This window comes from Ochotona curzoniae, unplaced genomic scaffold (assembly GCF_017591425.1).
Source record: "Ochotona curzoniae isolate NIBS_2020 unplaced genomic scaffold, NIBS_Ocur_1.0 scaffold_1852, whole genome shotgun sequence".
Classification (NCBI taxonomy): Eukaryota; Metazoa; Chordata; class Mammalia; order Lagomorpha; family Ochotonidae; genus Ochotona; species Ochotona curzoniae.
Window position 1 is genome coordinate 49,425,118 of NW_024467087.1, and position 15,397 is coordinate 49,440,514.

General features: G+C 41.8%; 1 protein-coding gene across 1 annotated transcript in view; it reads right to left on the reverse strand.

Annotated features, from left to right (window-relative positions):
- The window catches only part of APOOL (apolipoprotein O like), an 82,852-nt gene that overhangs the window by 41,881 nt on the left and 25,574 nt on the right, over positions 1–15,397 (reverse strand). Inside the window, exon 2 of the mRNA XM_040999699.1 lies at positions 6,004–6,108. Coding sequence (XP_040855633.1) covers positions 6,004–6,108 — 105 coding nt within the window. The remainder of the gene's footprint in view (positions 1–6,003; positions 6,109–15,397) is intronic.

Below are 15,397 nucleotides of genomic sequence, written 5' to 3' on the forward strand. Positions count from 1 at the left end.
CATTCAGCTCCCTGCTTCTGGCCTGGGAAAGCAGTGGAGGATGGCCCAATGCCTTGGGACCCTGCACCCAAATGGGAGACCTGTAGGAAGTTCCTGGATCCTGGCTTTGGACTGGCTCAGTTCCAGGTGTTGTGGCTGAATGAACCATCGAACGGAATATCTTCTTCTCTGTATATCTGACTTTCCAGTAAAAATAGACTAAAAAAAAAAAAAAGAAAGAAAGAAAAAAGAATATCTTGGTTCAGTCTTGGTTCAGGCCCAGTGCAATGGCTAGATTGGCTAATTCTCTCCCTTCAAGCGCAGGGATTCCATGCAGGTGCCACTTCATGTTACAGCTGCTCAAATTTCCATGCAGCCCACTGCTTGTGGCCTGGGAAAGAAAGCAGCAGAGGGTGGCCCAAAGCCTTGGGACCCTGCACCCGTGTAGGAGACCCAGAAGAGGACTGAGGCTCCTGGGGTCCACTTGAGCCAGTGTTTTCATGATCTTTGTGTCTCCCTCTGTAAACCTGCATTTCAAATCAAAAGGAATAATTTTTTTTTTAGAATGTCTGGGTTCAAATCCCAGCTTCATTCTCAATTCCAGCTTCCTGCTATCTGTGGACCTTTGGAAAACACAGCATCTTGGGTTCTGCCAGCCACAAGAGAGACCTTGACAGAATTCCCAGCTCCCAGCTGCAGACTTTCCCTGGGTCAGTCTCTGTTATGGTGCGGATTTTGGCAAGTGAACTAGTAGGTGGGAATTTTTTTTCTCTTTCTCACACATAAACATATTTTTAAAGGAAAGCAATTTTATTTTGCTGTTAGTTTATGGTAGACATAATCAGGGAAAATCAGGTTTGCAAATCAAACAGCAAGGAAACTAAATGAAAATATCTTTGGATTTCTTCCTCTATCAACAAACTTAAGACTATACCAGATAATGCTACATTTCTGAAAAATGCTAAAAGAGTAAATCTAAACTAATCTCACTACAAAGTGTGATATGCATATGTTATAAAAATAGTCCACTAGTTATGTATTCATATTCTTCAAAACATCATCTTGTGCAAGGTAAATATGCACAAAATTGTCAACTTTCTAAAACTTACATTTTCTTCAGAAAATTAGATGGTAAGTTTTTAAACTTTTCAAGTATTAGGTCACAAGAAAACTTTTACTACCAAGTGACCTTCTGCAACTCATACTAGGAATAAAGAGTTAGTCTGCCTCTTTTAAAACTAATGCATGAGGTTCCTGTGTCATAAAATGGAACAGTAATAAAAAAAAGTTATGGGAAAAAAAACGAATGCATGAACAGAAGTCATTGTACTTAGGTCAGAGGTATATATTTTTATATTAAAGATGCATTTTATACATACCTTTGTATATGTATATATGTGTGTGTGTATGTATATACATGTGTGTATATGTACATGTGTATATGCAGTAGATTCTATGCTGGTATGGAAATCTCACCTCTGTCCTAGAAAAAGAACTGTGCATGGATACACTACATTAGAGTAGGCAAAATTACTTACATCGTGTTTATTATGTCCCCATTCTCTTTTTTTTTTAAAGATTTATTTATTTGTATTACAAAGTCAGATATACAGAGAGGAGGAGAGAAAGAGAGGAAGATCTTCTGTCCGATGATTCACTCTCCAAGTGAGTGCAACGGCCAAAGCTATGCTGATCTGAAGCTGGGAACCAGAAACCTCTTCCGGGTCTCCCATGCGGCTGCAGGTGTCAAGGCTTTGGGTCATGCTGGACTGCTCTCCCAGGCCACAAGCAGGGAGCTGGACGGGAAGTGGGGCTGCGGGGATTAGAACCGGCATCCATAAGGGATCCCGTTGTGTTGTGTTTAAGGTGAAGACTTTAGCCGCTAGGCCATGCCGCTGGGCCTGTCCCCATACTCTTAATTCTTTACAGTTCCAAATTCAAACTTGGTATTTGAGTGGTCTTAACCTATCCCCACATAAATCTGCTGGCTCTTAATTGATATCCTATTATACATTAGATCTACAGTTTAGAAGAGGTTCTTTATCTGGGGCCTATGAAAAATAAAATTTTGTATATGCAAATTTTAAAAAGATTATTTATTTATTTATACTGATAAAAGTCATATTTACAGAGAGGAGGAGAGACAGAAAGATCTTCTACCCAATGGTTCACTCCCCAAGCGACCACAATGGCTGGAGCTGAGCCAATCCAAAGCCAGGAGCCAGGAGCTTCTTTCATGTCTCCCACACGGGTGCAGGGTCCCAAAGCTTTGGGCCATCCTTGACTGCTTTCCCGGGCCACAGGCAGGGAGCTGGATGAGAAGTGGAGCAGCCAGGATACCAACTGGCACCTATAAGGGATCCCAGCAGTTTCAAGGTGAGGATTTAACCACTTAGGTTATCGCGCTGGGCTCATGACTAGCAGGAAGCTGGATGGGAAGAGGGGCAGCCAGCACATGAACTGCCACCCATTTGGGATCCTGGCGGCTGCAAGGCAAGGGATTTAGCTACTAGGCTATCACATTTGGCCCTTATATATGCACTTTTCTAGGAGGAGCATAACAAAGTTTTCATCAAAGTCTCAAAGGAATCAGAATGGTTAAGATTCAGCACTTTAACAAATTTTCCTTCTAAGTCATGGGTATTCAAGCATAGCTGGAAGGTTTATGATAAAAGGATTTCAACTGTACTGTGAGATTTTTATGCATCAACCAGTAAGACATTACTGTAGTCTCCACTGAGAGGAGAGTCTGCTCACTATGGAATACAACTAATGTCAAGGACTCTCATGCATTCTATAATATAGTACAGAACACTGATTTTTTTATTTTAAATTAAAAATATGTAAATTCTACTAGGAACAAATTCTGCTTACTTTGATACCTATATTTTGAGCTATCCAAATACAGGGATATCAAAGAAGGTTTTAAAATGTCACAGTTCTAAGACTAGTAAGAAGAAAGAGAAACAATACTAAGAGTTAGAAATTGTACAGGGAAGTGAATCTACAGTTCTGAGGAAAACTAATAAAGCTTCACTCAGTACTTAGAATAGTACTTTAGGATCCAACATTGTGATATAGTGAATTAAGCCATCAATTGCAATGGCAGCCTCCTGGAGCCCTGGTTTGAGCCTGGGTTGTTCCACTCCTGACCAAGCCCCCTGCTACTGAGTCAGGTAAGGGAAGGGAGAACTGTCCAAAGTACTTGGGCCCCTGCTATCTACGCAGGATTCCAGGATGGAGTCTGTGGCTCGTAGCTCCAGCTTGGCCAGATCTGGCTATTGCAGGCATTTGGGGAGTGAACAGCAGAATTGGAAAAACAAAATCCTTTCTCTTTCCTTCCTTCTGCCTTTGAAATAAAGACAGAAGCCTTTACAAAAAGGATAGTATCTCACATATAAGAGGAGCTATATTTGAAGTGTTATCTTACCTTTATATATGTTAGCCTGTCAATATATTAGATTTTTAAAATGCTTTCTGAGCTATAATTATGCTTCTAAAAAATGTATCCTAAGGAAATATAGATTTATATCAAGGTTTAGGTACAGGGAGTTTCAATAAGCACTGATTGTAATAGCAAAGTAGTAATATTGTTAATTTCTACAAATTTATACAAAGCATACAATGGATGGTGGTACACTTACATGACGGAGTACTTACAACTGCATTAAGAAGCCTTAACAATATCATACAGCTATTACGTAGAAGAGTCATGATTCAGATTTAGACCAGTCTGACTCAAAACATATTATTAATAGATAAATCTTAGGAGGGACCTGAGGCCAGAATAAATAAATAGCACAATGGTGAATAGAATCAGAATCTTCACAACTGTAGCTCAGCAGGTTCACGTGTCAGGCAAGGTCAACAGCACAACATTTAAAAAGGCAGAAATACACTTGCAACGGAGTCCAAAAAGTCCCTAGTGTTTTGCAAAATTCATGAATTTTAAAGAATCACAAGCTCACTATACCACAGTCAAAGACTGGCTATAAGTATTTTTGATAGTGAGCACTCAAAAGAAAAATAAATACCCACACAGATTAATAGGTATATGATAGGTAAGAGGTTAGAGTCTGAATCTATCTTCAAGACTCAAAATACTTTAAAACTAAAGAAAATAACAACCATGCTGCAGGAAGCTAAAGTTATGACATACAAGGACTGACCAAAGAAATGAATATGCTTATCCAGGAAGTAAAATTACTGAAAGAATAGTTGACATTTTAAGGGTTGCTTCTTTGGAAAAGAGATAAGAATTTTTTCTGATGACAGTGATGCACATGGTACAATACCGACGGGCAGAAGTTATGAGAAGTTATGTTTGCTGTAAGGAAAGACTTTACGTTCAACGAGAAATGAAACACACTCCTTCGGTTCCTTTATCCGGTATTTTATCCATGTAAAAGATGAATGGCCTCGATTTGTGCCAACTGTGAAAGGGATTAGAGTATCACACAGGGAGCTGAATTAGAAAATACTTATGATCATTCCCCAAACTGAGATCTTAATGATCCTACTTATCTGAGATTATGCAATGTTGGCTGTACCTGCACAAAAACTAAAAAAAAAAATACATATTTTCCTTTATTTATTCATTTTTAAAGATTTATTTCTTTTTCTTGCAAAGTCAGATATATGGAGAGGAGGAGAGACAGAGAGGAAGATCTTCCGTCTGGTGATTCACTCCCCAAGTGAGTGCAACAGCTGATGCTATGCCGGTCCGAAGCCAGGAGCCAGGAACTTCTTCCAGGTCTCCCATACGGGTGCAGGGTCCCAAGGCCCTGGGCCATCCTCGACTGCTTTCCCAGACCACAAGCAGGGAGCTGGATGGGAAGTGGAGCTACCGGGATTAGAACCGTCACCCATATGGGATCCCAGTGTGTTCACTGAAATTCGAATGAGATGTTTCAAGGGCCAGTAATTAATCTAGCACACTGGGTTCCAATCCAGGCTGCCTTACTTTCAATTCAACTTGCAACTACTGTGCCTGGGAAAGGAGCAGAAGATAGCCCAAGTACTTGGGCCCCTGCCATCCATGCGGGAGACCCACGTGGGGTTTCAGGTCCTTGGCTTTGGCCTCACACAGACCCAGCTATTACAGTCATGTAGATGGAAGACCTTTCTCTCCTTCCCTCTCTGCCATTTTGTCTTCCAAGCAAACAAATCCTTAAAAAAAAAAGATGTTTAGATATTTGAATTATATATAACATATATTTTTGAAATACCTTATGACTACTTCTCTCAACTTACAGAATGTATCTTATAAAGATCTCAAATGCAAGGTGTTGCGTTATGGCACCCGGAGTCAGACATGTCACTGCTTGGGACACTTGCATCCCATATGGAGTATCTGGGACCGAGCCTCACCTTCGGATTTTTCAGCTTCTTGTTAACGTGCTTGGGAAGCAGCAGGTGATGGCCCAACAACTTGGGTTTCTATCATCCACGTGAGATACCTGCATGGAATTTCTGACTTCTGGCTTTAGGTTGGCTTAGCCCTGCCTACTATAGGCATCTGGAGAGTGAACCAGAGGGTAGAAGATATTCTCTCTCTCTCCCTCCCTCCCTCTCTTACTTTGTGTCACAATCTCACTGTCTCTCCTTTGCCACTCTACTTTTCAGGTAAATAAACCTTCAAAAAAGGATTAAAAAACGTGCCAGGATTCCATAAGGGCAGCAGGTCTAATCCTGGCAGCCCCGCTTCCCATCCAGCTCCCTGCCTGTGGCCTGGGAAAGCAGTCAAGGACGGCCCAAAGCCTTGGGATCCTGCACCCGTGTGGGAGACCTGGAGGAAGCTCCTGGCTCCTGGCTTTGGAATGGCTCAGCTCCAGCCATTGCAGTCGCTTGGGGAGTGAATCATTGCATGCAAGCTATTCCTCTCTGTCTCTCCTCCTCTCCATATATCTGCCTTTCCAATAAAAATAAAATCTTTTAAAAAAATATCTGTTTCATCAACACAGGTAACAAAAAACACTTAGCTCTTATATTATGCAAACTTCAAAAACGTTTGTAGGCAATTACCTGCTCCGGTCTCACTAGATGCTTTTTGGATTCCTCTTCTTTGGCTGCATGCACACTCACAGATGCATATATCAGACCCACAGGAGTAGTTGTAAGTTTTCCCACCTGTGAAAGATGCATAGAAAAGATATTTTTAGTTAAAAAAGCATTCCATCTCCCATTTCTGATAAATCTCAGAAAACATTGTTATTTTTACTTAAATATATTAAATACTTAAGCCTCCCAACTACTTCATACGTTTTTGTAATTCGTTCCTAAAATCCTCTTCTCATACTTAAAGACAGCAAACTACTTTTAATTACTTGTTATCCACTTCATGCAAAAATACAGTAATTATCAGGAATCATATTTCTGCATAATAGTAGAAGCACTTCAATAATTACCAAAATTGTAGGGATGAAGGGGGATTGATCATGGTATTCAACACATAAATACTAACAACAGTAAGAGTGTCTCAGAACTATCAAAACTATTCAAGCAATATTTTGGGACACTGTTCTTCACAATGGGGTGATGGTCTAGTGGCTAGGATTCAGTGCTCTCACAATGGGGTATCTAAGATGACATCCAGTGGACAGCCCCCATTCCCGGGTAGTGATTTGTTTTGGCATCCTCCATCCTCCCACCCCAAATACAGGAGAAAAGGTCATATAAGGAAACTTGGAAGCATTTGTCCCTTCCACCTTGACCCTCCCCAACCTAATCAGTGGTCCTCATGTGCGTGCATTACTTGTCAATTATGTAAATATCACCAAAAATTAAAAATTAAAAAAAATACATAAATACTGCCAGAGCACCTACTATGTACCAGATCCTGGCACATAAATAACTAACTCTCCCAGTGTTAATCATATACCAGAATAATTTCCACAGATTATCCATTCAACAAGGACGAAGGAAGAGCTTTCTAAGGAGCAATACTTCTTTTGTGTGTGAGCCAAATGTTTATTTGTTCATTTATTGCATTTGAGGTACTCTTTGATGATATCCTTGGCTCAGGACTCTGCCATAATCCTTAACGACTACACAACTGCAGCCAACCACTTACTGTGGCTGTAAAATCTCTCTCTCCCTAACTCTGCCTTTCGAACCAATAAAATAAACAAATATTTCATGGAAAGCATGTACTATAAAAACCTTTGCATATTTTTAAATTACATTGAATTAAGTATATTTTAATTGTATTTTCTTTTTTTAGTATTCAAATACTATAGAATTCATTTATTTATTTTTTCACATTTTATTATTATTGCTATCATTTTACGATGCAGTTCCATATTCCCTTAACTCTCCACTGTACTTGTAATTTGCTCTACTATGTTCTTAATTTCTGATATTCCAGTCTTGATTTGCTTTACTACTTCCTTAAATTCTTTGAACTCTTGCATTAACTTCTCATTTTTGACCAGAATCTTTAAAATGAGTCTTATGGATTCTGTGTCCCCCATTTTCTCAATGTCTTCCTCAGTTAACACTGAGGTTGGCATAGGGTTTTGCTCCTTTGCAGGGGAGTTTTCAGTCATATTCATTGTGCCTTTGTCTCTTCTTTGGCTCTTGATCATTGTACTTCTGGTTAGCAGAGTCTTCTTCTTGGGGCAGGTTTCTAAGCTGTGTCATCCACAGGTCTACAATGTGATTTTACTTATTGCAGTTGGTACACAACTTTTTGCTTGCAGCCACTTGTGCCACAACCTCCAGCGAGTTCCAGGTCTGGCTTCTTATGTCAGATATCTACCATGGTCTCCACAGCCCCAGCTCTTGACTCACCACTCTCCACCTCCTGTGATACCGTGCTGAGGCTGCACTGTTGTCTCTGCAACCTTTCTCCCTCTTCTGGTTGGAGCAGGTCCCAGGATTAAAGAGACACCAGGTATACTATCTGGTTAGGTTGTTGGTGGCGCTGATCTTGTTGGAACTTGTTGGATGTTAGGTCTGGGTGCCAAACAGACTTGTTTTGACCGGTAAGATGCCACAGTCAGTATTATTTTCCTGCGGGACCTCAGCGAGTTCTTGCAAGCTCAGCACATGCGCAGTTCACTGCTGTCCCCTGCCATCCCAAAGCTATTGCCACAGTGCGCAAAATGGCGCCCAACGTGCTACCATTACAGTTCTTGATCTACTGGCTGTCAGATCCAAGGGCTACCCAGACTGCCCCAGATCGAACCCGTAGAATGCCACGTCGTTGCAGTTCACTGAGTAAGAAATGAGCTCACTCCCCGCTCAGAGCATGCTCAGTCCTTTCCCTTGCCCTTTCCTCCTTAGGTAAAATGGCGCCCAATTCAGCTCTAGGGGGCTGACTGGGCTATGAAATCCTCGCTGTTCTCGCACTGCCCTCCTGGGATCTGCTGCTCTGTCTCTGCTCCTGGTCAAATCAAACGGACCAGCAGGACAGACAGTTCCCCGTCTGGGTTTCCCTCCCAAGCTCCCAGTGAAAGTCCCTTCCCACCTGGTTACTGGTGGAGTTCCAGCTGCTGGTGGAGTTTAGATCACCGTGCTGGAATATCAATCACTGCAACACCACACTGCTGTGCCCGCTGCTTTCCTGTGTCTGTCAGTCTCCAGGTACCCCTCTGCTGTTGTTCTGTCCTTTCGTATTTCCTGAAATATGTCCTCTCTGCTTCATTCTGGTTAAATGCTTCTCCATCCATTTAAACGTGTCCTTACCCTATTCCGCCATCTTGATTCCCCCAAAATCAAAATAAAATCTTACTGTATTTTCCATGAAGCTTTTGAACTTTCCTCACATTTCTTACCTGATGAATTCGTTCTTTGGTATCAGTCAGACCCTTTGCTAGCTAGGGAAGTTCAAATGTCACATATGTGGGCCTGAAGAGTCTGTTAGTTTACTGCAATCTGTCTTTTACCTCTGAAACACATTTGCTCATCAAAATACATCAATGGTTTTTTTTTAAGTTTATGTTTATAATTATTTTTGTTTTCTATGACAGTTTTATAGGCATAATTTAAACAGATCTGTCTAAATGCAGTGAGCGATGAAGAGTGGCACTGCTCAATAAAACAATGTCTTTCCTTCTCCTAGTTACCAATTTGTTTAGCATTTTATATTGGCTTCTCAGCAGTCAGAGACACAACATTTGACTTCTCATCAATTCAGCTCATGACAACGAGCGCGTTTTCCCCAGTGCACTTCAACAATGAGTAAGCATGTTATGACACACGCAGTGACAAACATCAGCAGATTATGCAGCAAGTATCCCACATAAACATCAAAATGGGCCTTCAAATTTGAGACCTGTGGGCCTGACGCAACAGCTCAGGGGCTAAATCCTCACCCTACAAAGTGCCAAGATCCCATATGGGCACCAGTTAATGTCCCAGCTGACCCACTTCCCATTCAGGTCCCTGTTTGTGGCCTGGGAAACCAGTGGTGGATGGACAAAACACCTTGTATCTCTGCACCCACATGAAAGACCTGAAAGAGATTCCTTGCTCCTGGCTTCAGATTGGCTCAGCTCCAGCCAATGCCGCCACTTGGGGAGTGAATTAGTGGATGGAAGAGCTTTCTGTCTCCTTCTCTGTAAATCTGACTTTCCAATAAAAATAAATGAATCTTGTAAAAGTTTTTGAGATCTATAAGAAAATTCAATTGTGCTTTTTAATATTGGAGGTAAAAATTGGTTTTAATTATTTGGTTCAGGATCTTGGTAAAGCTGTTCCTAGCACCTAATGACAAGGTGAAGTTAGTATCAAACTTTAGGCCAGGTACCGGCAGCTAAATAGAACACCAGGCACTGGAGTATCCTTGGGCTTAGCTGTCTGTGAAGCTCAGAGAGGTGACAGTGTTATCAGGGAAAGAACACAAGCCTGTGAAGTGAAAACCCGGAGCTCTAGTCATCTCCAATATGAACTGGGACAACAGCTCCGTTTGCCCACCTACTAAAGGTGGCAGCACTACAAAGTACCCAGTTTTCTTCTGATGTTGACAATGCAGGAGCCTAAACTTCAGTTATTTTTCACTTATTTTAAACACCTTTTCTTAAAAACAAAACAAAACTAAAAAACTGTACTAGGTCCAGCGCAGTAACCCAGTAATTAAAATCCTTGCATTGCATGTGCCAGGATCCTATATGGGTGCTGGTTCATACCCCCAGCTGCTCCATTTCCCTACCAGTTCCCTGCTTGTGACCTGGGAAAGCAGTTGATGATGGCCCAAAGCCTTGGGGCCCTGCACCCATGTGGGAGACTCGGAAGAAGCTCCTGGCTCCTGGCTTCAGACTGGCTCAGCTCCAGCCATGGTGGCCACTTGAGAAGTGACCCAGTGGATGGGAGATCTTTCTCTCTGACTGCGTAAATCTGCCTTCAAGCAAAAATAAATAAATGTTTAAGAAAATCTATTTTAAAAAAATCAAAATGGCAGAATAGGGTAAGAACATTTTTAAACAGAGAAATACTAGCCAAGCTGAAGCAGAGAGGGCACATTCCAGGAAATAGAGGAAATTGGAGAAGGGAACTATGGAAATCCCAGAGACTATGAAACTGTATCATAAAATAATTATAATAAATGAAAAGAATATATTTATTTGGAAGAGTGTGTGTGTGAGAGAGAGAGAGACAGAGAGAGAGAGACTTTCATCTACTGGTTTATTCCCTACATTGCTGCCAAGTGCCAGGCGGACTGGGCCACGCTGAAGCCAGGAGCTAGGAGTTTCATCAGTGTCTCCCACGTGGATCACAGGGGACCAAGCACTTGGACCATCTTTCCTGTTTTTCCCAAGCTGTTATCATGGAGCTGGACTAGAAGTGGGGCAACAGAAATACATACCAGTGCCCATACAGAATGCCAAGTGTTTCAGGGTGCAGGTTTTATCTGCTATGTCACAATGACCCCACATTTTGAACATCTTGAATATAGGGACCATAATAGGAATTTTAAGAATTTTCCATTAACATTCATTGAAAACATACAATTAAAAACTATTTGCTGGGGTCAGCACTGTGGTCTAGCAGAGAAAAGCTACTACCTGCAATGCCAGAATCCCACAGGGGTGCTGGTTTATCATCCAGCTGTTCCACTACCCAAATAGCTACCTAATAATGCACCTAGGGATGCACAGGATGATGTCCATACTCCTTGGGCCCATGCGCCCAGGAGGAACCCCTCCCCCCAAAACCTGCTGGCTCCTGGCTCCGTGTTGGCCCAGCTCCAGCCATTGTGACTATTTGGGGAGTAAGCCAGAGAATGGATCTCTCTAGAAAAGCGGCAGAATATGGTGTATCTGTTGCTATTCACATAGAAGACCCAGACAAGTTTCCAGGCTCCTGGTTTCAGTCTGGTCCAACCCTGCGATTTGGGGAATGAACAAACTCAACTAATCTCTCAGTCTCTCCCTCTCTCCCTGTCATTCTCTTTCAAATAAATGGAATAAACCCTTAAAAATAACTGAAATTAAAATTACTTCCTAGTTAATTTGAAAATTTCATCCTTAAAACCTATTTTCTTTTTCATGCTCCCAATGGGGACAGTGTATATTTGTGTGGAAACAGAGATGTACAAGAAAGGGTAGGTGAAGTGTGTAATTATTAAACACGACAAATAGAGTTCAAATAATAACAATCATTTCATTAGTAATCTAAAAATTTCAATATGTCCTATCTAGCAGTAGGACTGATATAAGTATTATAATACCTTAGTCCCAGCTCTGTTCTTAAAAAGATATGAGGTCTCTGGGAGTCATGTCATCTCTCTGTGACTAATTTTCCTTACTTGGAAAAATAAAGCCTTGACCCCTTTGCTGTAGTGTAGCAGGCTAATCCTCTCCCTGTAGCACTGGCATCCCATAGGTGTCAGTTTGTGTCCCAGCTGCTATGCTTAAGGTCTGGAAAAACAGTGCAGGATGGCTTCAGTCCTTGGGCCCCTGCAACCCACATGGGAGACCCATAAACAGCTCCAGGCTCCTGGCTTTGGATTTGCTCAGCAACAGCTGTTGTGGACATTTGGGGAATGAACCAGTAGATGGAAGATCTCTCTGTCCCTCTTTCTGTAAAATCTGCATTTCAAATAAAAATAAATCAATCTTTAAAAAAAAAAGTCGTAGCAGAACTTCCAACATTTGGAGCAGGGGTCTTCCTCTAGGGGATCCCCCCTCCTGACTGCAGAGACAGGAGGCTTCTGACTTCAATCTTGCCTTACTCACTTAAAAAAAAAAAAGTACTAGAGCAGAAGAGCAGATAATCTCTTAGGAGTCTCATCTTAGGTCTGCACTATTGGATACGGCAGCTGCCAGCTACATGTGCTACTTATACTTTATTCAATTAAATTAAGTCGACATTTCAGTTTCTCTATCCCACTAGCCAGACAGACATGACTGTTGTGGCTACATACTGGACAGTATAGAGCTAGCTCACCGCCACTACGCAAGAAGGTTTTAGTGGGGAGAGGCATCTCAGAGCTCCAGCCTATAGTTCCTTCTCATGACTCTAACAAAAAGATTATATACATGAATTCAGCTTTGAAATATATATATTTGAAAGGCAGAGTTACAATTAAAGAAAGAGAAGGGAGGGAGAAACAGGGAGAGAGAGAGAGAGAGGGAGAAAAGGAGAGAGAGGGAAAAGGAAAGAGAGAGACAGAGAGAGAGAGAACCATCTGCTGGTTCATTCTAAATGGCTGCAATAGGCCAGGACTGGGCCAGGAGCCAGGAGCGTCTTCTGGGTCCCACTTGGGTTATCTTTGCTGCTTTCCCACATGTGTTAGCTTGGATCTGAATTGGAAGTGAAGCAGTCAGAACTTGAACTGGTGCCTATATGCAATGTCAAGCATCGCAGCTTAACACACCACACCATAATGCCAGCTCCTGTAGGAAGAGAACTGATTAAGACAGGATATTGGGAAGCTTTGCCAGTGTAGAGCCACAGCAGGCTGCAATCCCCTTCTCTGGGAACAGCTGGTACGGACATGCACAGGCTGGGGACTCCCCAATCTTCCAGTTTACAGTTTGACCTAACAAATCAGAGAGGTGCTTCCCTTCCCAGCAGGATTTTGAGAACTCCCATATCCTCAAGTACAGGTAACAGATCAAAGAGAAAGGCACCTGCTACAGGAACAAAATGTTTACTAGTAACCCCTCTCTTGCAGTTAACACGTAAATCATATCCTGCTTCAAATTCTCCTTCCTTTAGCCAACTTGATTCTCAGTCTGTGAAAGTTGGATGCTGTTAATACACCTTGGCTACTGACCATCAGCCCGCAGTCCATATGTATGATTATCAGCTCCATGCACTAAGTGCATCACTGGGGGTATAGCTCAGTGGTAGAGCATTTGACTGCAATAAGTGCATCAGTGCCAAACAGTGAGCAACCCCATCAAATGTATTTGTTTTAATGGTGCATCAACCCATTCAGAGTATATAGACATGCTATCCTAAAAGTAGTACAATAACTAGATGTTGATGACACTATATAGGAACACAGTGGCGCTACAATTAGTTCAAAGTAAATGGAATTTATTAAAATGAAAAAAATTGTGATCCAGTGCAGTGGCATAGTAGGTTAACCCTCTGCCTGCAGTGCTGGCATTCTATCAGTGCCCATTTGAGCCCTGACTTCTAGACTTCCAATACAGCTACCTGCTTATAGCCTAGAAAAGAAAAGCAGTGGAGAAAGCCCAAGGTTTTGGGCCCCTGCACCCAGTGTGGGAAACATAGAAGGAGCTCCTGGGCTCCTAGCTTTGGATCATCCCAGCTCCAGCCATTACAATCATTTGGAGAGTGATTCAGCAGATGGAAGATGTGTCCTTATCTTCCAAGTAAAAATAAATGAATCTTCTCAAAGAACAACAACAAAAATATTGTATCTACAAATAAAAATGCTTTTCTTAAGATACTCTAAAAATAACAGAAATGTAATTAACAAAACCAAATATACAATTTATTTTTGTTTTTAATTTTTTTAGTTTAAAAAGATTCTATTTTTATTTGAAAGAGAGAGAGGGAAACAAAAAGAAGAAGATCTTCCTTATGCTGGCTTACTTCCCAACAGGCCACAACAGCTAGAGCTGGGCCAATCTGAAGCCAGGAGCTTCTTCCAGGTCTCCCACGTGGGTGCAGGGTTCCAAGATTTTGGGCTGTTCTCAACTGCTTTCCCAGACACAAGCAGGGAGCTGGATGGGAAGTGGAGGAGAGCCAGGCCACACACTTGCACTCATGGAATTCCATGGCTGCAACACAGAGGATTATCTACTGAGCTACCACAGTGGCCCCATTTTTTCTTATTTTTTAAATAGGCATTAGATAAATGTGCTAGATACCAGTGATATGAACATAAGAGAAAACCTACTGGTCCTCCTCTCACTCTCATTTCTGATAAAACTCACTCATTTCTGAGCTTCCTTGCTCTCTCACCACTTACTAGGTTGCTATGGGAGTCCTTTACTCTGGCTAACCTCAACTAAATGCTTGATGTGTGTCACTGCTCCAAGGAATGCTTCCGCCACAAGAACCCTGCTCATTCTTCCAAATTACTGCAGACAGCACTCTGGAATTATGTTTTTCCAAATTGTCTAATGAAATTTGCTCTCTCACACTCCTTTGAATTCCATCCAGTCTGCACTTTCATTGAAGTAATACTAAATATTAGCAGCTTTAGAATCAACCTTGGGATCCAGCGCATTCCCAAGCACCAGCATTCCATATGGGTACCAGTTCATCTCCAGGCTGCCCTGCTTCCCATCCTACTCCCTGCTTATGGCCTAGGAAAGCAGTAGAGGACGGCCCAAAGCCTTGGACCCTGCACTCACGTGGGAGACTGAGAAAAAGCTCCTGGCTCCTGGCTTTAGATCAACTCAGCTATGGCCATTGTGGCCATTTGGGGAGTGAACCAGAAGATGGAAGATCTTTCTGTGTTTCTCCTCTCTATAATGCTTTCAAAAAAAAAAAAAAACTTTCAAGGAAAACAAAAATAAAAACATATTGAAGTATAAAGCCTGTTACTTTTATCGTAAGCATAAGGTTGTCTGTTATAATTATCATCATCTGACAATTTACTAAAATAACATTCATAAAATATTCAAATACAAATGTTATAACTTCTAGTCTAGTAACACTATGGAAACATTAGTACAATCACAATATAAAATAAAGAGGAGGAAAAAAAACTTTCTATAACAAAAGCTGGTTTTTTTCTGAAACTGGCACTATGGTGTAGTAGACTAAACCTCCGCCTCCAGGGCTGGCATCCCATACGGGTACCAGTTCATGTCCTGGTTGCTCCACTTCCCATTCAGCTCCCTGCTTATGGCCTGGGAAAGCAGCAGAGGATGACTCAAGTCCTTGGGCCCCTACATTCACGTGGGAGACCCAGAAGAAGCTCCTAGCTTCAGATCAGATCAGCTTCAGCCACTGCAGCCATTTGGAGAGTAAGAGTAGGGAAGAACTT